The 27,193-nt window shown below is 46.2% G+C and overlaps 1 protein-coding gene across 1 annotated transcript in view; it reads left to right on the top strand.

Annotated features, from left to right (window-relative positions):
- Positions 1 to 27,193, top strand: part of AHRR (aryl-hydrocarbon receptor repressor) — a 75,074-nt gene that overhangs the window by 25,218 nt on the left and 22,663 nt on the right. Inside the window, exons 3-8 of the mRNA XM_015405556.1 lie at positions 7,452 to 7,459; positions 10,789 to 10,809; positions 17,353 to 17,370; positions 19,904 to 19,940; positions 20,684 to 20,697; positions 23,953 to 24,042. Of these exons, the coding sequence (XP_015261042.1) occupies positions 7,452 to 7,459; positions 10,789 to 10,809; positions 17,353 to 17,370; positions 19,904 to 19,940; positions 20,684 to 20,697; positions 23,953 to 24,042 (188 nt within the window). The remainder of the gene's footprint in view (positions 1 to 7,451; positions 7,460 to 10,788; positions 10,810 to 17,352; positions 17,371 to 19,903; positions 19,941 to 20,683; positions 20,698 to 23,952; positions 24,043 to 27,193) is intronic.

The raw sequence follows: 27,193 nt of genomic DNA, 5'->3' as shown, positions 1-27,193 counted from the left end.
AATTGGTGTCACATTTGCTAGTCTCCAGTCTTCTGTTACAGTGGATGAATTTAGTGATACATATAAGGATTAGTCAAAGCAATGGTATTCCCAGTAGTAATGTATGGCTGTGAGAGTTGGACTATAAGGAAGGCCGAGCGCCGAAGAATAGATTCTTTTGAACTATGGTGCTGGAGAAGACTCTTGAGAGTCCCTTGGACTGCAAGAAGATCAAATCAGTCAATCCTAAAAGAAATCAACCCTGACTGTTCCCTGGAAGGCCAGATAATGAAACTGAAGCTCAAATACTTTGGCCACCAAATGAGAAGGGAGCACTCCCTGGAGAAGAAGACCCTGATGCTGGGAAAGATTGAAGGTCAAAGAAGACGGGGACGGCAAAGGATGAGATGGTTAGACAGTGTCAAAGATGCAACGAACATGAAATTGAGCCAACTTCAGAGGACGGTGGAAGACAGGAAGGCTGGCGGGGGCTGGTCCATGGGGTCGCGAAGAGTCGGACTCGACTGTGTGACTGAACAACAACAACAACATAAGGATTAGTAGATCAACTATCTCCCATTAGGACCTGAAGACTTACAGGTTTTTTTAATTTCTCCAGTAGGTCTAGAACTGCATCTCTGGTCAACTCAATCTGGCTCAGTTCCCAGACTCCCTTCCTGAAAATAGGGGCTGTGGCGTGAGTACATGCCCCACATTTCCCACAGTGAACACAGAAGCAAAAAATTCATTGAGCTTCTTTGGATCCTCCCCATCTTCCCTTAGCAATCCCTTTATCCCTTTGTCATCCAAAGGCCCAGCCGCTTCTCTGTCTGGTTTTCTCCACCAGATATATTTTAAAAAATGTTTATTGTTTTAGAACATGTTCCTCAAAATCTCTTTTTGCATGCCTAATTATTGACGCACATTTCTTTCGCCAGAGCCTGTGGTCCCTCCGGTTCAATTCATTGGGGCAGACCTTCCGCTTTTTAAAAGAAGCCTCTTTACTTTTTATAGCGTCCTTGACTTGTATTGTTAACCATGTAGGCATTCTTTTAGATTTGGCAGTGCCTTTCCTCAGCAGTGGTATGCTTTCTATCTGAGCTTCAATTAGTGTGGTTTTAAATAGCTCCTAAGCATCCTCTAGGGATTTGGCTCTGTTTTGTCTCCTTTTCAGCTTTTTTTTTTTACTATTCTCATTTTTGTAAAGTTCCCTCTTTTGAAATCAAATTTTACAGTATTGGACTTCAGAGGTAACTTTCCATTGATCCGAATGCTGAACCTAATAGCACTGTGGTCATTGTTCCCAAGGGGTGCAATAACTTCTACATCTCTCACCAGGTCTTGAGACCTGTTCAGAACCAAGTCCAAGATTACTACCCCTCTGGTTGGCTCTGTCTCCAACTGTTCCAGTACACAGTCACTTATGATGTCCAGGAATCTCATTTCTACAGCATGACTCGAACACATGTTTACGCAGTCAATGTGAGAGTTGTTGAACTCGCCTGGTATCATAACCTCATCAGCTTTGATACTAATCGCCAGCAGCCTGGTTCCCTTTTGCTTCACGTGAAGCATGTCTCTTTTGTACAAGTTCAGCTTGTCCCAGATAGTTCCCCAGTGCCCAACAAATCTGAACTCTTCCTTCCTGGCATGATTTTTCTTATCTGCACACTGAGAACCCTGATCTGTGCCTGTCTAGCTGGTCCTGCGCACTTCTGAGAATGCTACCTTTGAGGTCCTGGGCTTTAACTTTGTGCCTAGTAACCTAAATTTTTCCTCCGGGACTACGTTTCCCAGTGTGATTGGTGCCAACGTGCACCGTGACTGCTGATTCCTCCCCAGCACTATCTATCAACCTAACTAGACAGTGCGTGATGTCCACAACCTTTGCAACAGGCAGGCAAGTCACTATGCAGACAAAACACCCCTCACATACTCCACTTTCTATATTCCTAATGAATCAGTCACCCACTACCAGAAGCCCCCCTCCCCCAACTCCCTGAGGGTATCCTCGGTACAAGAGGTTATTGGTCCATAGGTGCTCTTTTAAAAGTGCTCCAGCTTGGAACCAAAACAAGCACAAACCACCATGCAGAAGCAGCCAGCTTCAATAGGTGTACTTCGGTCCTTAAGTACTATTACCACTATTTCTTTAACTCATGCTTTTGCCGGTGATGTCAGATTTAATCTAGAATTCGTCAGTTTGTGTACAATTTTATAGTTGTACACAAGTACTATTACCACTATTTCTTTAACTCATGCTTTTGCCGGTGATGTCAGATTTAATCTAGAATTCGTCAGTTTGTGTACAATTTTATAGTTGTACACAAGTACTATTACCACTATTTCTTTAACTCATGCTTTTGCCGGTGATGTCAGATTTAATCTAGAATTCGTCAGTTTGTGTACAATTTTATAGTTGTACACAAGTACTATTACCACTATTTCTTTAACTCATGCTTTTGCCGGTGATGTCAGATTTAATCTAGAATTCGTCAGTTTGTGTACAATTTTATAGTTGTACACAAGTACTATTACCACTATTTCTTTAACTCATGCTTTTGCCGGTGATGTCAGATTTAATCTAGAATTCGTCAGTTTGTGTACAATTTTATAGTTGTACACAAGTACTATTACCACTATTTCTTTAACTCATGCTTTTGCCGGTGATGTCAGATTTAATCTAGAATTCGTCAGTTTGTGTACAATTTTATAGTTGTACACAAGTACTATTACCACTATTTCTTTAACTCATGCTTTTGCCGGTGATGTCAGATTTAATCTAGAATTCGTCAGTTTGTGTACAATTTTATAGTTGTCCCATCAGGCAGAATGTCAGCGCTCCTCAGTTTGAAGGCTGTGCAGACTGTTGTTTAAGTAATGCTCAATTCAGTGTTTTCCTGGGTTTAAAGTGTAATGATTTAAAGTGTAATGATTTACAGAAATGCATATTTTATTCGCGTGTTGAAATTAAATACAGTTAGAATAAATAGCTCAGAATAAATATTTTAAAAGGTTTGGGACCCTGTTTCTCTAAGAAGACGCCTACTCGGTTTAAAACGTTTTTCTCTCTCTCTCGTGTTAATACTTGTCAAACCTCCAGTGTTCCCCTTCCGTCGAGGATTCAGACCAAATGTTAGCAGCATTAACATTTAACACCAATGTTCAGTGTTCCCTTATTATTGAATTTATCATCTTTACATTCTGTGTGAAAGCAGAAGAATGTGGAAGGAGCCTGTTCCTTTAAGAGCCTTTCTGAGCCCGTACTGTTGCAACAGGCCAGGGATTGCGTGACTGAAGCAGGCTTGGTGAAGACCGCAGAGAAGTGGTTATGAAAGTGATCTTTTGATCTGGGGAACAGAGATCTGATGCATGGTAGACCAGCAATGCGCAAATGAGCCGCCGCTTCAGTGCTTTCTGGCCCACTAAGAGAAAATGTCATTGCCGTTGACTCAACCTTCTCCTTTTGGGTCACTCATGAATGGAAAGTTTTTGAGGAACAGACGGGTCATCGGCCTAGAATGCCTTCTTAACTTCCCATCATTCTTCAGCAGTTGCTCTAAAACGTGCCATTCCTCACATCTGTTTACCCTCTGCTGCCTTAAGAGGCAGGCATATCTATACGGACTGGTAAAGGCTTACTCGGAATGAAATGTCTCTATTTTGCCGTATTTTTGCTTTCTTTGGAAAAATTAGAGCATTTAACTTTGTTGCGTTTTTTTTTAAAAAAGGGCATCGATTCAAGCAGCCTCCCTTACTCCCTGTGTGTCTTTGTGTGCTGTGCATGTGCATCTGTCTGACAGATGGTCGGCATTCTCAGCTTTGGCAGCGCCGATCACCTGTTTGGTAGAACAAAGGGGAGTATCCAGAGTTAGTTCCCAGGAGCAATTCATCGGTGTGAATTAATGTACATTGAGCCCTACCTTTGTTACACAGCAACAAACAGAACCAAAACACTTAATAACGTGTGCTCAACAGACTCAGTTTGCAGTCGTGACACAAAGAGGTACTACAGAATTCTGCTGAGTCACTGGAAAAGCCATCTAGATGGGTGTAAAGTGGAGTCAGTACATTGGAAGCTAAGGTTGCCAAGAGGCCTCTTTTTGTAGAAAAAGCCCAGCAGGAACTCATTAGCATAATAGGCCACACCCAACAGCAGAAATTCATTTGCTTATTAGGACACACCCCTGACAGCACAGCTCATTAGCCTATTAAGCTACACACCCCGTGTTCGCAGAAGTGTGGTCATCCAGACACACTCACCTTTTGCTTCTTATTCTGTTTACCTTGTTTGTTGTCAAAAAACCCAGGGCTTTTTTATAGCAGGAACTCCTTTGCATGTTAGGCCACACACCCCTAATATAGCCAATCCTAATGAGTTTCTGCTGTTGGGTGTGGCCTATTATGCTAATGAGTTCCTGGTGGGTGTGGTCAACTCGGGAGCCAGCCTGCACTCCGTTCCTGTGTGTTCCTGCCCCAAAATAGCCCTGGTTGCCAACCTCCAGACGGTGGCTGGAGACCCCCCCCCGGATTACAACTGATCTCCAGACTGAAGAGATCAGTTCCCGTGGAGAAAAGGGCTGCTATGGCCTTACCCCACTGAGAGCCCTCCCCAAACCCTGCCCTCCCCAGGCTCCATCCCCCAAATATCCAGGAATTCCCCAACCCAGAGCTGGCAACCTGGCTGAGGACCAAAAACCTTGCCTTGGCATATCCAGAGCCAGCCTGAATGCCCCCACATGACTGAGAATGGAGTTTTTAAAAGCGCTGGGAGCTCAGGACAAAGAAATATCTATAGATCTGGTTTAGCCTTCAACTAAAAGTTTAGTGCACCAGTTCTATTGGCCAAATTTAATCTCTCAGAAATGTCAACGTGGTGATGTGTGTAGATAGCAATCATCATAATTAGCACACTCAGCTTCTTCAGGCAATCCTCTTTAGGTGGAAAAGGGTACTAGGCATGGGGTGTGTGGCTCAGCGGTAAAGCATCTGCTTTGCGTGCAGAAAGGCACTGGTTCAGTCCCTGATATCTCATTCAAACAAAAAGGACCAGGCAGTAGGTGATGTCGAAAACCCCTGCCTGAGACCCAGCCCGAGTAGACGGTGCTGACCTTGACAGGCCAGTCAGAGGAAGGTCCCTGCTTTCTATGTATGTATACAAACAAGCATCTTTTAAACTGATGGTCATGGACCAGCAGACTCAAGCATATATTAACAGAGTGATTACAAGAATGTACATACAATAGTCCATTAAAATATATATGAAAAAGCAAATAAGTGTCTCTGAATCAACACTGTGAAAGTGAAGCGAGAACAAGTTATGCCGTGTACCTAACTCCAGCCCTGTATCTCTGTGCAAACCAGATTGCAGTTTTCACAATGTTTTACAAATGCCTTGCACAGAAAATCATAGTAGATGCAGCGAAATGCGTTGCTTTGGTGTTTTGTTTTGTTTTGTTTTTTAAAAACCCCTTAGTCTCTCATAAAAGCAGGAGGCTACTGAGGTTAAACTTTTAAAACTCACCAATTTACCTTTCTTTCCTGAACAGATTAAATTTAAAGTTTTGGTTTGTTTGTGTGTGTTTTGTTTTGTTTTTTAAAGACCGATTGTTTGGAAACTGGAGAATACTCCAGAGAGCAGATAAAGATCACTCGTGAGGCATTAGGCTCCGTTACACAAAAGCCTTAACCTTCGGGAAGAACTCTCGGAGCTCGCCAGGCCTCATCAATATCTGACAGCTGTTGTTGTGCAGAATTTCATTGGGGGGAATGTGGGTTGTCTCTTTGCACGCAAGGGTTTTCGAACAAGAGCCAGGCCACTGTCAGGCTCATGGAAAGATTGACAGTCGGTTCTCCTTGCGTGACAGGGAACCCTGGTTAGTCAGCAGTCTCCTTTTAGACCAGAAGGCATGTTCTCCCTTTGGTATTTGCAGGGGGAAAAATACGGTTCGGCTGGGGAGGAGGGAAGGAAGTAAAGGGTGGAGCCTTCAGCCGAGTAGGTGGCACAGCGCCCAGCACTTTTTCACATGCAGGGGAAGATATATCTGCAAGCTCTAATCACGCAAGGCTGTCCAAAAAACAAAAAGGAAAGGAAAGGGGGGGGGGGAGAACAACCCACTAAATGCTTGGAGATGCGTCTAGAAGACCCCGCCACCTCATGAGAAACATAATGTTCAGATGGACGTATAAGTCGTTTAACTGTATTTAGAAGGCGGCGCAAAGAAAGGACTTGAAAGGGGGCGGGAATCTAGTTTGCGGAGTCTGATAACTTTCAATAAAAGGGTCGGGCTCTGTTTCTGGATCTTCAGAGTGCAGAAGCTTTAAAAGCCCCTCTTAAAGGAAAAGGAGACTGGGAGAAAACCACAAGGGGCGGGGAGAGAACTTTTCTTGTTGTTTCCCCCGGGGTGTTTGGTTCCTGTTAGGCAGCGCTGCCCTTGGTACACCGCAAACCTTTGGAATATGGGGTGTTGATGTGTTGCCATATGCCATTGGCATCAATTTGCTGTTGCCAAGGGTGAAGGAAATTAGGGAGGTTCCTCCAGTTTTCCGATGCGCACGTAGATGAGTTGGTACGCCGGGCGGCAGTGGCTGACCTAAGAGCTAATGGAGATCCCATCGGCTGTGCTGGTTTGCTGGAGAATCTGAGACTTGGGTCCAAAGAGCTACCGGGGGATCTCTCATTCAACGCAAAAACAGATTTTCTTTAAAAAATAAATAAAATTCACTGCATTTATTTTTCTCATTTTACGGATTCTTCCCCTAAGTTACCTGTAGCAAACAAATCAAGAAGAAGAGAGAAGAGGATTGGATTTATACCCTGCCCTTCACTTAGAGTCTCAGAGCATCTTACAAACTCCTTTCCCTTCCCCTCCCCACAACAGACACCCTGTGAGGTAGGTGGGGCTGAGAGAGCTCTTTCCAGAACTGCCCTTGAGAGAACAGCTCTGGCAGAACTATGGCTTGCCCAAGGTCATCCAGCAGTTGCAAGTGGAGGAGTGGGGAATGAAACCCGGTTCTCCCAGATTAGAGTCCGCGCACTTAACCACGACACCAAACTGGTTCTGACAGTGCAGGTGAACTCTACAGCCTAGGCACAGTGACAAAGCCAGCCGTCTTCTAGACTGGAGATCCTTGCACCAGGATCAGAGAAAGCCTCATTCTAGCCCAAGGGTCCTGGCCTTTTTGAGCCTGTGGGCACCTTTGGAATTCCAGCACATAGTGGTGAGGCAACACAGCCACAAAATGGTGGACCCAACTAGAAAATGTCAAGGAGCAAGATCATCCGTAACTCTAATAGTAACGCTTCATCGTTTCAGGCAGAAACTCTGTTCAACAGGATGTCTTTAAAAAGGAACACATCATTTAGAAATATTTTCTTGTATACACGCAGCTTCACCGCATGGGGGGGGGAGAGAATCCTTTTGTTGCGGTGGCAGCAGCTGCCAATGCAACTTTAAAAAAAATCTGTACAGCCGTTCAGGTCTCCAGCTGCTGGGAAGAAAAAGCCTCACTTGGCCTGCCCACTTTCTAGAAACACTTGGTGGGAATCGTAGTACCAGTGGGCACCGTGTTGGGGAGCCTTGTTCTAGTCAGTAGGAAACCCTGGATGTTGGAAGCTGAAGGAACAAACTGGCAGACAAGATCCATATTGATAAGCAGGGCTTTTTTTTGTAGAAAAAGCCCAGCAGGAACTCATTAGCATAACAGGCCACACCCAACAGCAGAAACTCATTAGCATAGTAGGCCACACCCCTGACAGCACAGCATATTAGTATATTAGGCCACACCCACATGCCACCAGGAGTGTGGTCATCCAGCCACACCCACCTTTTGCTTCTTATTCTGTTTACCTTGTTTGTTGTCAAAACCCAGGGCTTTTTTTGTAGCAGGAACCCTTTGCATGTTAGACCACACACCCCGCATGTAGCCAATCCTAATGAGTTTCTGCTGTTGGGTCTGACCTATTATGCTAATGAGTTCCTGCAGGGCATGGCCAACTCAGGAGCCAGCCGGAACTCCGTTCCTGTGCGTTCCTGCCCAAAAATAGCCCTGTGATAAGCAAATTCAAAACTTTGCTTTTTGGTGAACTGGAAAGGGATAAATGGAAGCATTCAAAGATAACTTGGACTCAGTCTTTTCAGCAGCTTGTATCTTATTATTTGCAGGCAACAGAAGAGCGCTTTGCTAGTAGATCTCACTGAATACAAGCCATTGTTTTCTTTAGCATAGTGTTTAGAGTGTTGACTAGGTAGACCTGATTTCAGAATCCCCACTCTGCCATGAAGCTTGCTGTGGGTCTCTCTGTCTGAGCTACCTCGTTGTGAGGATAGAATCGTGGAATGAGACCTATGGGATCCTTGGAGGAAAGGTGGGATAAAAATGTACGAAATAATAAAAATAATTTTGTCTCCTAAATTGTGATATATATATATATATCTCCAGCCACTACTTGGAGGTTGGCAACCTTAGGCATAAATGAAATATATATATATATATATATTAACGATCTAGAGGGAATAGTTCACAGACTTGTCCACGTGTTCACCTCTGGCTGACAGATTTTTAAAAGGTGAGAAAATGGCTGCTTTGAAGGGTGGACTCCGTGGCATTGTACCATGCTGAGGCCCCTCCCCTCCCCAAACCCCACCCCCTCCCGGATCCACCCCTAAAGTCTCCAGGTATTTTCCAACCCAGACCTGGCAACCCTAGATCTAGGGTTGCCAGCTCTGAGCAGGGAAATACCTGGAGATTTTGGGGTGCAGCCTGGGGAGGTGAGGGTTTGGGAGGGGAGGGACTTCAGTGGGGTATAACGCCATAGAGTCTACCTTCCAAAGCGGCTGCTTTCTCCAGGGAAACTGAATTCGGTTATCTGGAGATCAGTTGTAACAGTGGGAGATCTCCAGCCACGACTGGGAGGTTGGCAACCTTAGGCATAAATGAACTAATCAATTTCCATTTTTCTTTTTCAATAGCTGTTCAAGATAAGCATCTGTCAAAGCAAGCAAGTAATGGACTGAAGGAAGGGTGCTTTCTCAAGGATCCTGCCATACCGGGTGAACATGGGCCCTTACTTGAGGTGAGTGATAAGAAAGCCTTTCTAACGTTGAATCTCAGCAATGCAAATAATTCCACGGAAGTCAGTAACTCACAGATAATTCTTACTGCCCTGTTTACTTGCATATTATGATTTGTGGCCTTCCTGGTTTTTAAAAGTAGTTTTGATCATTGCTCGTAGTCAGTTTGTAGGCTGCGACCCTACTTTCCTAGAAGTAAGCCCATTAAATCAAATGGAACTGATTTCTGAGTAGACCTGCTTAGGGTTCCCCAGTCACCACAGGGCAGTGATGGCGAACCTTTTAGAGACCCAGTGCCCAAACTACGACCCAAAACCCACTTATTTATCGCAAAGTGCCAACACGGCAATTTAACCTGAATACTGAGGTTTTACTTTAGAAAAAACAACTCATACATTAACTTATGATGATCCAAACAAAGTAAGGAAAGCAATCCCAAATGCTTTCATTTACTTAAAATTATTTGGCAGAGAATTCGACATTTTAATGATGGTCTGGGCCTGGCTGGGGCGATGGCACGCGTGCCCACAGAGAGGGCTCTGAGTGCCACCTCTGGCACCCGTGCCATAGGTTCGCCACCACTGCCATAGGTGAAGAGGCAAGTGGCTATTTAGAAATGTACTGAACACAGATGTCTTACATGTATCATGTTACAGGTTTTGTGGCATTTACTGAAATTAGCAAATTATTTTCTATCACAGAGTGATTGGACTTCTTGTCCCACTGAAGCATGGGAAAGTCACTGGAGCATCTGTTTTTCATCAATTATTATTTCCCTTGACTAATTATCCTTTATAGATGATGCAGTGCAGTGGCTGAGTATGAAAACTGAAAACCAGGAAGTCGTCTTGGGTCATCTTGGTCACGAACTTCCGAAGATTATGTGTCTTGGTCCCATAAAATGCAAATTGGAGCCTCAGTTTGTCTTGGGGCACTGCACGGAATGGAAAGCTGGTTCAAGCTCTCACTCCATTTCGTCATTCAAAACTAATTTCTCTTGTTGTGATGCTGCCTCCTCCTTGCAAATATTCAGTATCCCTAGAATGTTAGGTGAAAAGCTTTCCATGCACTCCCTTCCCATCCAGGGATAACAACACTGACTTTCCTTACAGGATTATTAGCAGTAGAATAGAGCAAGAGTCCAGCAGCACCTTAAAGACTAACAACATTTGTGACAGGGTAGGAGCGTTCGTGAGTCACTGCTCATTTCATCAGATATAGCTGTAATGTGAGTCTATCTGTCTTTATAATTGGAGAGTGGAGTGATCGCAGATGCTGAATGACAATAGCAGGTGAATGACAATAGCAGGCATGATTGGATTAGGTGTGATATGCAGAAAAGTAGGAGGCATGGAGAAATCAGCATTGGTAATGCTACAGGACACCTAGGTCTCGATTCAGTCCAGTACTGCTGACACAATAGATTTGAAGTGAATTCTGCAAAGCGCTACTAGATTGTTGTTGCTCTTGTTAGATGCTTACATCTAGTGAAGGATTGATTTATTTGAAAAATTATGTCTAGTGCTCCTTAACCGGTATAGATTCTAGAGCGGGCTTACAAGTCTCAAGACATCATATACAATTAGAATACCACCAATATACATTCAAACCCCCAACAATTTTTTTTACATACCAGCCTCTATTCATACATTATCACTGACAAGTACCACACGTGTACACACACACACACACACACACACACACACACGTAAATTCAGTAATAATTTCAGGTCAGCAAAATGAAAACCACTCAGCAGTATGTATGCCAAAATAAATGTCTATCTAATGCCAAAAACTTAACAAACTCAGCACTGGTCTGATAGATATGATGATGAATTTTTAAAAAAATTGTGGTGCCACAACTGAAAAGGCCCTTTTTCTTTTTATTGCTCATCTCATTTCTGATAATTGAAGGGAGATGGAACTGGAGTTCAAATGAAGATGTTAATTAACAGGCTGGTCTGAATAGGGCTGCCAGGCAGTGCCTAGCAGCTGGTAGGAGGGTTGGGGGAGGGGCAGCATCTCAGGAGAATTTTTTAAAAATGCAGTCTCATGTGCTTACCAGAAGTTCTTACCAGAAGTGACAAAACTCTATGGGAATCCTAGAGTTTCAAGCAATTCCTCGAGCTACCCCAGAAGTTACAAAGGGTAGCTCTAGGAATCACCAGAAACGTTATGGTAAAAGTTTCAATGAATAATTATAGTATTTTTAGGATAGATTGATCTTGTGAATTTTAAATGTAGGTAATTGCCATGCAATATGTTCGGACCTAAGATGGTTAATGTTTTAATGTTTCTTTTTATACTGTTGGTCCGTCTGCTTGATGGTTGATCTCCTTTAGCTCTGATTTGTTGCTGAGAATGTGATGGCCTTTGGCTAATAAACCATTTTGATTTTTTAATTAAAATTAAAAGAACTGGTAAGTAGTCGGGGGGCAGACGGTGGCACTTGGGGAGAGAGTTTCACCAGTTTACCCTCTGGTACGTGGCGTCCCGCAAGGGGCGATCCTGATGTTATTTAACATCTATCTATATGTGCCCCCTCGCCCAGTTAATCGTGGGGTTGGGGTTGGGCGGGGTTGGACCAGTACCAGTTCCCTTTAAATACTGTTTCTCTAGTGGGGGGCTGCCTGTGCCTGATCTCCAGATGGCGAAATCGCCACTTGGATTTCAGGGAAGGCATGTGTCCGGCCACCCATCCCCCCTTCCCCTGTTGTTGTTGTTGTTCAGTAGCACAGTTGAGTCCAACTCTTCGCGACCCCATGGACCAGATCATGCCCTTCCCCTGCTGCCCCACAAAATTTGCCCATGCCCCACCAACCCAAAATTTCTAGCTATGGGGCTTGTAGGGCGGGGTAAAAATCCCAAAAATAAATAAATCTACAAAGCTTTACAAAAAAATTATCCAGCCCTAGGACAGGAACAGGTAATCCTTTTGGTACCCGATCCCAAGCCATTTAAGGCCTTAAAAGTAATAACCAGCACTTGAAAATGGGCTAAGACATGAATAAGCAGCCTGTGTACTATCATAAGACTGGTACAATATGATCTCTGTGACGATGCCAGTCAGAAATCTGTCTGCAGCATTTTGCACTAATTGGTGCTACCACAATCCTAAAGGGTTTGGCAAATCGGCATGGCCCACTGATCTAGGTCAAATATGTTCATGGGCTGCAGACAGACAAAATAGAAACCATTCCCCCTCTTCCCTCCCTACGCCACCATCCAGACGCTTTTCTGCATCAGAACAAAAGCCTCTTTCCCCAGGCAAAAAGCTCCCTCTAAGCTGTGAAGTCTTGTGAGCAAAAATCCTACTTTGTGAGCTACTGGCAGTAAAGTTGTGAGCGAGCGATTTGGCTGCTGCATAAATTAGTTTGCTCTGGAGCCATCCTTCCTGAGCGCAGACAGAGATGTGTGAGCAGGAAGCTAAAAAACTGTGAGCTAGCTCGCACTGACTCAGCTTAGAGGGAACACTGCCGGCTATTGAAATTGGTAGTGGAAAGCGCTGTCAAGATGTCAAGTCATAGGAGCCCCCATAGGGTTTTTTTAAGGCAAGAGACAAAAAGAGGTGGTAGGCCTCTGTACAGCAACGCTGGACTTCCTTGGTGGTCTTGCATCCACGTACTAACCAGGACCAACCCTGCTTAGCTCCTGAGATCTGATCAGATTGGACCAGCCTGGACCATTCAGGTCAGGGCCTACCAAAATTAGGAAAACGAAAATACGTGGTGGTTTTCATATCTGAGTTTCCAGCAGGGGTCATTTGGGGGGGGGACGTGGGGGGACACCATCCCCCCGGGTGAGGTGTGGGAGGGCGGGGCCTGGAGCTCCCTTCTGGTGCCCACTGGAGGTCGCCGCCGGCTGTGGGGAGGACACACTTCCGGTGATGTCAGGGTGTGTGGCATATGCTAATGAGTTATGCTAATGAGTCCCCCTAGCTCTTTTTCTACGAAATGACCCCTGGCCAGCATCCGGAAATCAATGCTGGATCTTAGCAACAGAATATTTTTAAACAAAGTTTGAGTCTAGTGGCACCTTGAAGACCAACAGAGTTTAATTCTGGGCATCAGCTTTCGTGTGCTTGCATGTTTCTTCAGATACACTGAAACAGACTCCCTCAGTCCTTTCATATAGGTAAGGAGAGAGTTAGACTTTGTGGGACTTAAAGGTGCCACTGGACTCAAACTTTGTTCTGTTGCTTCAGACAAACATGGCGACCTGCCTGAATCTATTTTTTTAAAAAAGAATTGTTAATTCTTTAAAATCAGAAGTTTATCTAAAGAGGGGTACATAATAAAGAATAGGTGTAACCAGGGGTCATTTCGTAGAAAAAGAGGTGCAGGAGCTCATTCGCATGACTCATTAGCATAACTTATTTGCTTATGCCACACACCCTGACATCACCGGAAGTGTGTCAGAAGGCAACACCCACCGCTCAGGCTCCACTGGACTGTTTTGGATTGCTAGCTATTGGAGTGGGGGGAGGAACATGCAGATCTGTCCTCGCAGAGGAAGGAGAGCTTCTACCTGAATAAAACTTGGTCTTAAAGGTGCCAGTGGACTGTTTGGGGCCGGGGGGAGCTCTGCAACTTACCTGGTTGCTTCTTGCTCTGACAGAGGGCTGCTGGGAGCAGGGGGTGGGGCTTGTTGCATGTGCTCGCCCCCTGCGCTCTTTACTGCCGGACCTCCGCTCCTGTGCACTCCTGCAGGAAATTACCCCTGGGCGTAACCCTTACCTCCACTGTTAAACTGTAAATAAACCTGCAGTTGTTTTTGTAAATTATTGTGCCATCCTAAGCAGAGTTATGCCCCTGTAAGCTTATTGACTTCAATTGCCTTAGAAGGGTGTACCTCTGCTTAGAATAACACTGCCAATATCGTTCTTTGCCAGTATCTCCAGGGCACTGAAGCCTTTGTTTCACACCGAGTGATGTTTCCCTTGTAGGGTTTCCAAGTGTGAATTCAGCTGCAGCGGGGGACTCCTGGCTGGTGGCTGGAGTGCACGCGCGCGCCGCATCCACATCGCCCAGAAGTGACGCGGGCACGCTGGGGGCAGGGCCATGACCATCCAAGGGAAAACCATAGAGTTTTCCCTCAGATGACTGTGGCCCCGCCCCCAGCGTGCCCGGCGTGCCCATGTCACTTCTGGGTGGCGTGCATGTTGGGGTGGAGTTCCCCCCGGGGCCCGATCCGCCGCCGGCAGGAAACGGGCCTCCGGGGCGGGGGTTTCCCCGCCCCCCGGGGGACTTGCAAGCCTATTCCCTTGGCCTAGATTCCAGGCCCTGTCCTCTAGCCAACCTCCAGGTGATAGCTGGAGATCTCTTGCTATTACAGCTGATCTCCAGGTGACAGAGATCAGTTCACCTGGAGAAAATGGCTGCCTTGGAAGGTGGACTCAGCGGCCCCTCCCTTACAATAATAAGCAAAGCCCCTCCCCTAATAATAATGTGCACGCTTGAGATCAGGCTTGCAGGGAAATGCCAGCTTCGTGCACTTCGCCGGCTCCTTTAAGTGCAGGGAACTGGCGTTTCTGGAGATCCAGCCGGGGGGGGGCCACATCTCCAACGAGACGTCATCACGTCAGGGATGCCCCGCGCCCAACGAGACGTCATCACATCAGGGATGCCCCGCGTCCTCCAGGAACGCCCCCAAAGTCCCCCACTGGGGGTGGAAGATGGACTTGGCAACCCTATAGAGAACATTTCCCCTGGAGAAAATGGCTGCTTTAAAAAGTAGACTGTATTTATTTATTTTTTATTTATTTATATATTTCACTTTTATCCCGCCCTCCCCCTCAGTCGGAATCAGGGCAGCTTCCAAAAATTGATAAGCAGTATACATTTTACAGTAATAGAATAAAATACATCATAAACAAGTCAATATAAAACATTCATTTGATGGCGATAAAAATAAAGTGCAGTTTAGGGACACATTCACAGTTTAGGGACTGTACAGTTTTATACCATGCTGACATCCCTCCCCTCCCTAAATCCCACCATCCCACCCCCAAAATCTCCAGGTATTTCCCAAACCAAAGCTGGTGGCCCTGCCTCTAGCTGTCTGAGCACTAACCTCCAGTATTCACCTGGACTTCCACCGTGAGTCAGTGGTTCTTTGTCGGACTATCTGCTAGGGTGGAAAGGGTATTGAACCTGGTATCTTCTGTACAGAAAGCAGGAGATCGAAGACTGATCCCGAGCCCCTTCCCCAAGGAGGAGCTGTATGATTTCTATTGGGGAAAATCCCACTTGGGAAGAAGCTGAGCCCCTTCTCCCTCCCCCGTTCCTTTGATCAATTTACAGCCTCCCGAGTTTGCTTCCATTTTCTAAGAAAAAATGTCAGAAGTTAGGTGCATTTATGGATAACATCTAAGTGGGCATTGAGTAAAGTATACTTGACTGCGCCCCCGGAATTTTATCTGTAATGATCCCTGGAAGAATTCTAGTCCAGGAAGAACGAGCCAGAATTTTAGAATCAGCCTTCTCAAAAATCCTTCCGTTGCTGTGATAGGTGTGTACTAGGGTTGCCAGATCCTAACTAGCTGCCAGTGGGGAGCTTTGGGAGGTGTTACTGGAGGGAGAGAGGACGTTCCCGATGTGATGACATCACACAGAAGTGCCCTCATTACATTGGGGATGCAGGCCCTTGGAAGGCACCAGTGGCGCCTGTTTGCAAAACACCATTTAAAGTGAAGGGTCAGGCCTGTAGCCAGGATTTTTCAATTCGGGGAGCCTTTAAATAAGTCAGGGGGCACCCCGCAAAGACACCCCCCCAGGGGAGCACCGCAAATAAAATAAAAAATTGGAAGTTGGGGGGCCTGGGCTGGATGGGAAGTTGGGGGGCCTTGGCAGTAAGTTGAGGAGGTGAGATGCCCCGCTATAGCTATGGGCCTGGGGAAGGTTCCCTTCAAATGGTGTTTTACAAGTGGGGCCGGGCACCGCACACCTTGCCTTAACTCCAAGTGGCGAATATGCCACTTGGAGTTCATGGGCGGGCAGCCCCCTCCTCTCCTGCAAGATTTAAAGGGCCCTCTCCAGCTGATCGGCAGGCCACGTGCTCCTGCTGATCAGCTGGAGAGCCCTTTAAATCTCAGGGGGGAGGGGTGGCTGCCAGTGGTCATTGTTGGGGGCGGGGCTTCCCCCCTGCCGGCCAGCTGGCTGGCGACAGGCAGGAGCCCATGAAATCAAGGCTGCCTCCAGATGTACCTGTCAGAGGCACTGGATGTATTTTGGGTGTGTTCTATTTACCCCACCATCATTTCTTCTTCTTTTTTTATAAGTACCCGAGGGTACACTTTTATTATTTTTTCCATTATATACTACAGACATACAAACATACATACAAACAACCCCCATCTACCCCCTGCAACATATAACATATAACAAGAGACTTTTCCATTTCTTCTGCTTGTTAAATTTCAAAATTCATTATCTATTCTCTTCCAAGTTTTTTGAAAGGTCCATTCTGTGCTCTCATCTCAAGTGTCAGTTTGTCATTTTCCGCCGTTTCAAATATTTTGTTCACGTACTCTTGTTTCGTTGGTATTTCCATTGTTTTCCAATATTTGGCATATACTATCCTTGCAGCTGTCGACATATGAACTATCAAATACCTATCTGCTTTATCAAAGTCTTTCGGAAATATATTCAATAACAGTATCTCTGGAGTAAAAGGAATATTAGTTATTATTTTTTCCATTATCTCATGAATCCATCTCCATTACCTCTGTATAACATCACATAACCACCACATGTGATAGAAAGAACCAATCTTATTTTTACATTTCCAACATTTATCAGAGCAATTAACATTTTGTTTAGCTAATCTATCTGGTGTAATATACCATCTATAAAACATCTTATACATGTTCTCTTTATACGACACAGCATTAGTTAATTTTATATCTTCCCGCCAAATCTGCTCCCACTCTTTAAAATTAATATTACGGCCTATATTCTGGGCCCACATAATCATATTTTTTTTCACCATTTCATCAACCATCACATCGTCCAATAAAATCTTATATATTTTCTTTATCACTTTGTTTTCTGCTGTTAAAACAGTTTCTTCCAGCTCAGTTATTTTATTATTAAAACCTAGTTTCTTATCCTTCAAATATATCGATTCCAGTTGCGCTTTCTTCCATCCCCACCATCATTTCTGAGGGAATATTACGTGTAACTTCCAAAGCGAATGCTTTCAGTTGTGCTGCTACATCACATCCCGGGAAAACCATCGAGTTTCCAGCAACTCCTAGAGCTCCCCTACGTCACTTCTGAATATTCCCTGGAAGTGACAGGACGTAACGCCCTCGCATGTCCCCATTCCCGAACTTCCCACCAGTTGCCAAGCACAGCCAGACAACCGTAGTGTGTGTCCCAAATTTGGGAAGGGTGATTCCATTGCAGGCCGAACACTGAAATTAGGCATAGCTGAATGTGCTCACCACTTGTTTTACTGTACAGGTTTTTGGCAGAACATCGATAGAAATATAGAAATTAGAATTAGTGCTGGAGTTAGCCCAGATAACAGAATGAATGATGTCTTGGCTTAGCAGACACAAGTTGAGTTCCTCTTCTTAACTCAAAGGGCCGCGAAGGTCGTAAAAATGGAGAATCCTGGCCAGTTTGTTTTTCCTCACATAGTGTTTACAAGCACACATCCTTGCGGAAGAAATACAGGGGAGATGTGTTCCATTCCCAAGTGCCAAAAATAACCAGTTATTTGGAAAACAGTCCAACCCTAATGTGTAGAAAAAGGGCGCAATGTACTCATAAATGAAGCGGTTCCAGATAAATTGAAAGTTCAGACTCTAAAAATGCAGTACCAAGTTGCGTGACTTGAAAATATGTTAACACCAGGCATGACTGGAGGATTTGACTGTTGTACTTTGGGAGCCATAGTAACTTGGTCTCTGGAGACTGCAGTACAGGCCTTTCTGTTTCTTCATTTCAAAGAATAGTAATAAGAGAAATAAATGTGGCAAGGACGTATTATTCTTTTTATTTTATTTTATTTTATTTTTACTAAATGCGACCTTAACCCAAACCCCTTTGAAGTGTTCTTTGGCACGTTTTCAGTTAGAGTGCTGAAAGAAAAGGGGATGGAAATGATAAAATATCTTGCCAAGGGAAGTTATGCCTTCCTAACGATATTTGTCTTTGGCCTTTATTAATTTTTCTAAGCTCTTTTAGTGGAAGAGAGAGAGAACTTTAATCCACACACCCCACCCACCCCAATTGAACTTGCTGTGAACTGTAGTGGGCTAATTGTTAAGTGGCAGGTGCAGCGTTTCGTGACTAGATACTTGGATCTCCATGTCTGACGAAGAACACGGGGTACATTTTAAAGCCAAGTATGGGTTTTTTCCTCGGGGGGGGGGGGGGGAGAAAAAATGATTTCATTCCTCATGTACCACGGAAGATTTTTTTTTAAAAAAAGAACCCCTCTGCTTTTACCACAAACAAATGTTCACAATACGTAACTGATTCATGTGTTTGAAGTACTATCCTAGAATAGAAATGTTGCCTCTTATTGGGTCCATATGCATTTAACACATGCTGTCACTTATTTTCATAGATTAAAGAGTAGCATTGTTTTTATTTGGAACTCTCATCTGTATTATAAACTTTACAAAAAAAAAAAAAAGCAACCCCAGCAATTGATCTTAAAAACATTTTGGAAGCCAACTGGACTGTTTTATTAAACAGCATTCATCTTTCCTAAGTTAGATACACGTTCAGAGAGTTATGATCGTATCATGCTGCATTGCTTAAAAAGTTCATACCAGATTGGCAGGTGCCAAGCATACAGTTGCCAGCTCTGGGTTGGGAAATACCTGGAGATTTGGGGGGGAAGGGGGGGGTTGGGGGGGGGGGGACCTCCACCTTCCAAAGCAGCCGTTTTCTCCAGGGGGAATGTTCTCTATCGTCTGCTACCTCACAGAGCTTATTATTATTATAGGGGAGGGGCTTTGCTAATTATTATTTTAAGGGAGGGACTATGTCAGCCAAGGCCTCTGAACTACCCTGGCTGCCTTGGGGAGGGGGTGACTAATGGAATCTTTCGTTTCTGCTGAATGTTTCTTGTTTTGGTGATCTCTCCCTGTAAGCCGAGCCGTATAACCTTGAGTGACTGATGTCTTCTCTCTCTTGAGAAAGCTGGCCCATTAGCTTGGCGGGCTCCTGCCTGTCATCTGATTGGCCCCGAGCCATTTTGGTCCCCCTTGAGTTTTGTATATCTATTAGCTTTGCGCGCTTTATCCTCAGTTCTAACACAAAACCAATTAAGATACCTAAACGCAATAAAGATCTCAATAAACTGTACTTCTTCTGAATGACTGCTGTCGAGAACTGATTGACTCAGGAGTCTGAGAGCTGTGGCTCAGGGGTAGAACATCTGCTTGGCATGCAGAAGGTCCCAGGTTCAATCCCCAGCATCTCCAGTTAAAGGATTTGGCAGTAGCTGATGTGCAAGACCTTTGCCTGAGACCCTGGAGAGCCACTGCCAGTCTGAGTAGACAATACTGACTTTGTGATGGACCAAGGGTCTGATTCAGTATAAGGCAGCTTCATGTGCTCATGTGAGACCAGTTGTAATTCTGGGAGATGTCCATCCACCATCTGGAGATCAGCAACCCTGGCACGCACCAAGAAGCACTGAACACCATATCATAGCAAAGAAGCTGGGATGTTTTTTTCTTTTTTAAAAAGACTTGTACAGAGCCTGGCAATTAAAAAAGTATCATAAGCAAATGGTAGCTGCTCTGACCAGGATGGCCCAAGCGAGCCCGATCTTGTCCGATCTGGCAAGCTAAGCAGGGTTGGCTCTGATTAGTACTTGGATGGGAGACCTCCAAGGAAGTCCAGGATTGCTTTGCAGAGGCAGGCAATGGCAAACCACCTCTGGACGGCTCTTGCCTTGAAAACCCTACGGGGGTTGCCATAACTCAGCTGGCAACTTGACAGCATTTTCCACATCAGCTCTCCAAAGGAGCTTACGAGTCCGAATTTCAATATTACGAGGGACACCGCAGAGAGAAGGGAGTAGCGCCGATGCAAAAGCTGCAAGGGAAAGCTCTGAGCAAATGACGGCTTCATTACAAGTTATCTGATCAGGGTGGTACATGCTGAAATTGGCCAGGGTGGAGTAGGAATTAATATGGACGAAGTTAATGGATAATGCATGCTTCTGCAGCCAAGAAGACAATCCAAAGGACAGAACTGGGAAACGCCTATCCAAACTATTTCTCATAAAATTTTATTTATTTATTTAGTGTTATTTATAGACTGGTTTCCAACTTTAAAAGCCCCTGAGGTGGTTTACAACATAATTATTAAAATACAATAAAATCGCTTGTAAAAAAAATCTAATTTTCAGCTGTGCCAGTAATCAGTTTCCACCCCTCACCTCCTGCGGCGCCATTATACATTGATCCAAAGGCCCTCTAGAAAAGGCATACCCCTCTTGGACCATTAAGGGAGCATCCATCCTCAGCTTCTGTGGGACACTATTGTATATTTAGAGGTGGCAGCAGCCAAAAAAGCCCCCCCCCCAGTTCCCAGCGGCAGAACCTCCAGTAAGGCTGGTTCCTGGAGGAAAGCTTCTTGGGTTGGTTGGTAGTTCAACAGACAGGTTTGTTCAGGTGTCTTTGAGCTTTTCTGCATTCTCATTTTTCTTGATTGTGTGTTCCTGTTGCTTCGGGGTGAGGGGTCTTTTCCACATGTGTTTTGCTCCCTCTAGTGGTCAATTCAGTATTGCATCGCGCTTGTCCGGCATTAAAAACCTACAGGGAGATATGCTCGACATAAAACATAGTAATATTGAATCGACCACTAGAGGGAGCAGAATGCATGCAGAACAAGGGACACACACACACACACACCCTGCCAGTAGTGACAGAAACTTACAAGTGAGGAAAATGAGAATGTGGAAGAGCCCTTAGAAAAGCTCACGGCAAAGCTTTATCTGCACTGATGACAACCCAGGAAACAGGATCAAGATGAAACAACACACTGGCCAGCAAAGAAACCCTTTGATTGCTCTGGCATCTTCTGGCTTCTAATAAGCCTTTGATTAGTCCCATTAGCCAGTTTGGTGTAGTGGTTAAGTGTGCAGACTCTAATCTGGGAGAACCGGGTTTGATTCCCCACTCCTCCACTTGCACTTGCTGGATGACCTTGGGCAAGCCCTAGTTCTGATAAGAGCTGTCCTTGAAAGAGCTGTTTCTGTCAAGAGCTCTCTCAGCCCCACCCACCTCACAGGGTGGCTGTTGTGGGGAGGGGAAGGGAAAGGAGTTTGTAAGCCGCTCTGAGACTCCAAGTGAAGGGCGGGGTATAAATCCAATCTCTTCTTCTTCTTCTTCTTCATCAACCCCTGTATGTTTGCCCTCGTGGAGTAGCTATTTCGGGTTGGGAAAACAGCACAGCAGTCTTAACCTGCCCTCGGACTATTGCCCTGATCAGAATCAGGCCCCCTAACACACGATGTCTAAGGAGGGGGAAAATGGCAGGAAGTGCCATTCACAAGACTTCCGGTGTCTTGGGGCTGATTCACGTGCTGTGAAGTCCTCGCTGCCACCAGGTGTGTTATCAGAAACATACTGGGAGACCCCCGTGTGTGATCCTGATTTGAATCAGGACAACGATATGTGGGGGGGGAAGGGGTTTAAGTAGGGTTGCCATCCTCCAGTTTGGGGCTGAAGACCCCCTCAATTACAACTGATCTCCAAACTACATGGATTGCTTATGGAGTTGTTATTGATTTATCTCAAACCTTTATTCCACTTCTGCTGGAGAAAATGGCTTGCTTTGGAAGGTGGACTGCCTGGCATTATACCCTACTGAGGTCCCTCCCCTCACTAAACACCATTTCCTAGGCTCTACCCTCAAATCTCTTGGAATTTCTGAAGCCAAAGTTGGCAACCCTAGGTTTACCCCACCCTGCTGTATTTTCCTGACCGGAAACGGTCACTGTTTACTCCACTTGGTAAACTTTAGTACGTGTTGTTTCACCGGTGGAGCATACAGGAGCTCCCCAGAGCCATCTCAGGTTGCAGAAATGACGCAAGTCTTAAGCTCCCATCTCCCTGCGTGCCATGGTCCCAATCTAAATCAGGTCTTCCAAGTCTGATGGAAAGTCCTCGTGGTGGCCATGTGGTCTTCGTAATGAGTGAGTCGGCCCTTCGTAACGTGTTGAGCCCGAATGCTGTCCAGAATCTTCAGAACTTAATGAACACAGGGATGCTTTAAGTCTCAGTTTCTTGGTAGCTAGGCCTGTGGCGACTCCTTAAACCACGGGTCTCCAACGTGGTGCCCACGGGCATTATAATGCCTGCCAGCCTCTTACCTGGTACCCGCCAAGGGTTTTCAGAAAGCGGGTGGAGCCAGGTGGAATTCTTGCCTAGCACAGCTTCTGATGAGTCACTGGAAATCTGATTAGCTGTGCAGATTAAAATAATGATGACTTAGCAGCAGTTGCTTCCACAGTGTTGTTTTGGTCTCTCTCTTACTCCTCTTTTGCTGTGTATTTTTAAAACTACCTCGCTTCTCTCCTGCACCTGGATTTTGTCTGGGTGTGTGTGGCCACCTCCTCCAGCAGCCATTTTGTGGTCGTGCCCACCACCCTGTGGCAGAATTCCAGAGGCACCCACAGGCTCAAAAAGGTTGGGGACCTTTAAACAGATTATGGAGCCTGTTGCTTATTGCAGCGTATTTTACATGCCTAGGCAGGTCAGCTGTATTTTATTTATTGATTTGGTTTGATTTGGATCCCACCCTTCCCCGCAAGCGGGCTCAAGATGGTCACAACCGTCATAACACTGTTACAAACATATCATAGTAAGAATGTTAAAACTTACAATTTAAAACCAGATTAAAATAATTTCAATAAGATGGCAGTCCAGTTCGTGGGAGTCCAGAATGCTTCCTGTATGGGCACAGCTCGGTGATCAATAGGTGTCCAATTTGCTGGAGAGTGCTGTTCAGATTTCAGTAGCACCGAGGGGCCACCAAGTAGTAGGGCAATATGAGCAGGGGAAGCCGAAACGGTTGGATGTCCACTGCCTCAACCAAAGGCCTGGCGGAACAGCTCTGTTTTACAGGCCCTGTGGAACTGTATTCAGATGTGCTGAACACTTGGTGATTTAAAGTAAAGGCAAAGGTTCCCTTGCTCGAAAGCCAGTCGAGTCCGACTCTAGGGTTGCGGTGCTCATCTCCGTTTCAAAGCCGAAGAGCCAGTGCTGTCCGAAGACGTCTCCGTGGTCATGTGGCCGGAATGACTAAACACCGAGGCGCACGGAACGCTGTTCCCTTCCCACTGAAGTGGTCCCTATTTATCTACTTGCAATTTCTTGCTTTCGAACTGCTAGGTTGGCAGGAGCTGGAACTAGAGACGGGAGCTCACTCCGTCATGCGGCACACTCGGGTCTCGAACCGCTGAACTACCGACCTTCCACAGCTTGCAGTTCAGCGTCTTAACCACTTGAGCCACCACAGCACCCCTTGGTGATTTACCATCGCTTTAAAAAAAACAAAAAACAAAACATAGATTTTTCCAAAAGAGGATTTTCAGGCATCCTGCTGAACTAATCTGTAAACAGAAAAAGAATACAAACACATTATGCATCCTTGCACCCAGGCATCTGTTTTCTTCTCGTGCTGCAAATGAAATTCTGAATTGACCCTCTCAGCATCAGCATGAAGTTCATTACCGTTTTCATAATCCACCCGGGAAATCCTGCTTTATTTTATGTCTGGCTATGCTGTGGTGTGCTCTTGCTCAGCATTCGCCGGCTTAAGGAAAAGATGGGGAAAATACAATTATTTAGAGTATAAATGCAAAACAGGGCTTTTGATCCCTTTAGTTTCATCAGTTCTTTTATCTTTTCTCTCTTCCCCAGACACTAAGTGGTTTTGCACTAGTGGTAAGCGCTGACGGAATGGTATTTTATGCGTCCCCAACAATTGTGGATTATCTAGGATTTCATCAGGTAAATATGGAGACATGAACTTCTGGACTGTTGCATGTTGTGTTGCATTTGCCTTACAGTCATTTGTCCTGCTGCCATTTCCCCACCCCCCCACCCCCGTTCAACCATTTTTTTTAAAATGTAAAATGTTCATATTCTGCTTTGCGGCCAGAGGCGGCCAGTGGGCTCTTTAAACGGCCCACTTGGTTTTGTCATCTCGGCCGATGGCTCGGCCACCAGTCTTGCTCTGTCTTGACGGGTGCCGTCCCAGCCTCCAGTGTCGCTTTTGAGCATGGAGCAGTGTCACCAAACCCACTGTGTGGCAGACATCCACCCTCCCACTCTGGAACCAGGGTTAAGAACACAAGAGCCCTGCTGCATAGACCAGTGGTCAGGCCCGTGGCTACAGTGGGGCATTTCAGGGTCCCGCCCCCTTAATTAAGAGCCCCGCCCCACAAATAGCCATGCCAGAAACCTTATTTTTGAGGAGAAACACCGCCAGCACCCCTGCTGCCTGCTGCTGGCAGTGGCCAGGGTGACTCAGCGTGGCCTTGGGCTTCTCTCTCCCTCCCGCTGTGGAATTGGGTGTGTGTGGGGGCGCCACCACCGCCGCAATGGGGAAACCACGGGCTCCGCTCAGTGCCCGGCGGCACGGCAGGCCACCCAAAGGGAGGAAGGGAGGGAGTGGCTGGTGGCAGGGGCGGCGAGCAGGAGTGTCGGGGTGGAGAGGGTGAAGCCAAGAAGACACCGGGGGGAGAAGGCTTGCTCTCGCTGGGTCCGGCCTCGACGGAGCAACAGGCGAAGCGGTGTCCCACACGAGGGTCTCTCTCTGACTCCAATGCCTGGCAATATGACACAGCCCCCCCCCCCGCGGGCCACATCCCACTCACCCGCCCACCCAGAGGAACTCCGGCAGTCCTGCCCTGGCTCCAGGCTGGGTTGAGCGGAGATGGGGACTCGGGTGAGGAAAGCGCACAGCTGCCCCCCCAGCCAGGAAGCCGCCTCCCCCCACCCCCCGTCGCCTGGGCTCCTGCAAGGGGAGAGCCAGGGAGGCAGGCTCGAGGGCGGGGCTGCTTCCAGAGCTCACTCCAGGGAGCTCTCTTCAGGGAGGCAGCTGTTCTCACTCTGAGTCCCCCTGGCTCCGTGCCCGGCCCTCCAGCCGCCTTCGGGACTAGCCCCTCGGAGGATCTGCGACTGCAGTGAGGTGGGGCGCCAGAAGGCAGCCTTGCCTGGGGGGGGGCCCCCACAACTTAGCCTCGCCCAAAAAAGCCTGGGGACGGCCCTGTATACAATGGTGCCACATTTTTAGCCACTTTGCTGGGATTGTTGATGCGTGAAGAAAGAAAAGCATCAGCACTCGACATTAGGCATGCTCAACATATCCCACTGTATATTATTATAATTATAATTATCATCATCATCATCATCATCATCATCATCATCATCATCTTTCAATTTATTGATCGCTCAATCCTTGCAGAGCTGCTGGCTCTGAGCGATTTACAGTTACTCATTTCACAAGGGACTAACAATGCTTTATAGGGGTAAGGGAGGACAACACATATAATCTTTACATAGCACATGTTTTGCAGCCGATGGGGATTTGTTCAGTTGCAACTCAGACGTGGATCCGGGCGGCATTTTTCCCCCCCGGGTTTGGTGGGGTTTTTTTTTGGGGGGGGGGGGTTTACTCAGCAGTCAGAAACCATGAGTACTAAGCGCACTAATTGCAATAGTTTGACATGGAGGGAATTCTTCAGCTTGAATTGGTTCTTGAAACTTTTTTTTTTAAGTGCAGCAGAAGGCATTGTGCTGTTACTTGGAAACTGGTTTTGTTTTGTTTTATCATCAGCTTTCGGAGGTAGTAGCCGTGTTACCTGTCATCACAACAAAAAGAACAAAGAATCTAGCGGCACCTTTAAGATTAATGGGTTCATTACCATACAAGCTTTCCATGGCTTAGAGCCCACATCAAAACTGAAAGTTCAGCTGTAGGGAAAAATATGAGTCTTAATGTTTAGAAATTAATTTTAAAATAAAACTAAAAAGTCTGCTTTGAAGAAAGCTAAGTTCTTCAATATGTTGTCGAAGGCTTTCACGGCCGGAGTTCATTAGTTGCTGTAGATTTTCCGGGCTGTATGGCCGTGGTCTTTAGTTCACTAAAATGTTGTAGATACCATCAAACCTTCATGAAAGGAGACCTTGAAAGAACTAAGTTGTCCCTTTGATACCAAGGGATTTTTTTATTGTGTCTTTTTATTGTTCAGTTTTTAAAAAACTTAGAATCTTGTGAGCAGTCCTGGGGCTCATTAATGGGATGGAAACACAGCATATAAATCTACCGAGATTAAACAGAATACCTTGTTTTATATCAACAGTGCTATAGGATGGGTTAGAGAGAAGAATTTGGATAAGAACATAAGAGAAGCTAATGTTGGATCAGGCCAATGGCCCATCCAGTCCAACTCTCTGTCACACAGTGGTCAAAAATACCAGATGCCATCAGGAGGTCCAGCAGTGGGGCCAGGACACTAGAAGCCCTTCCACTGTTCCCCCCCCCCCAAGCACCAAGAATACAGTGCATCCCTTGCCCCAGACTGAGAGTTCCTATCTATATCTTGTGGCTAATAGCCACTGATGGACCTCTGCTCCATATCTATATATCTAATAGCCAAGTTGCCCCCTCCGTGCAGATATCTAAATCCACACATCAGGGGCACTTGGGGGGGGGAAGGGAGATTTTCCTGCACACTTGGAGCAGTCTCCAGGTGTGCAGAAAAATCTGAAAAGTTAAAAAAAATATACGGGGGATACTTAAATCCCCCCAAAAGTAAAAGAGCATTCCCTGGCATTTGCAGAGAATGCTCTGGCTGTTGGGGGGGGAGACTTGGCGGGCCCGATGGCCGGAAACCGCTCAGGCCGCGCCGCTGGAGCCGAGGGGGAGGAGATCGGCGGGCCCGGCAGCTGGAAGCCACTCAGGCCGCGCCGCCAGAGCCGGGGGGAAGGCTCGGTGGGCCCGCACAGCTCACCGCTGGGGAAGGCGGAAGAGAAGGATTGGCGGGCCTGGCTGCTGGGAGCCGTGTGGGCCTCGCCATTGGTGCGAGGGGCTGGGGGGAGAAGGATTGGCGGGCCCGGGCCTCGCTGTTGGTGTGGGGGGGGAGTGGGGGAGAAG

Source organism: Gekko japonicus, unplaced genomic scaffold (assembly GCF_001447785.1).
Source record: "Gekko japonicus isolate JY-2015 unplaced genomic scaffold, Gekko_japonicus_V1.1 scaffold1085, whole genome shotgun sequence".
NCBI lineage: Eukaryota > Metazoa > Chordata > Lepidosauria > Squamata > Gekkonidae > Gekko > Gekko japonicus.
The sequence above is the reverse complement of the archived record's forward strand: the minus strand, read 5'-3'. Positions and strand labels throughout refer to the sequence as shown.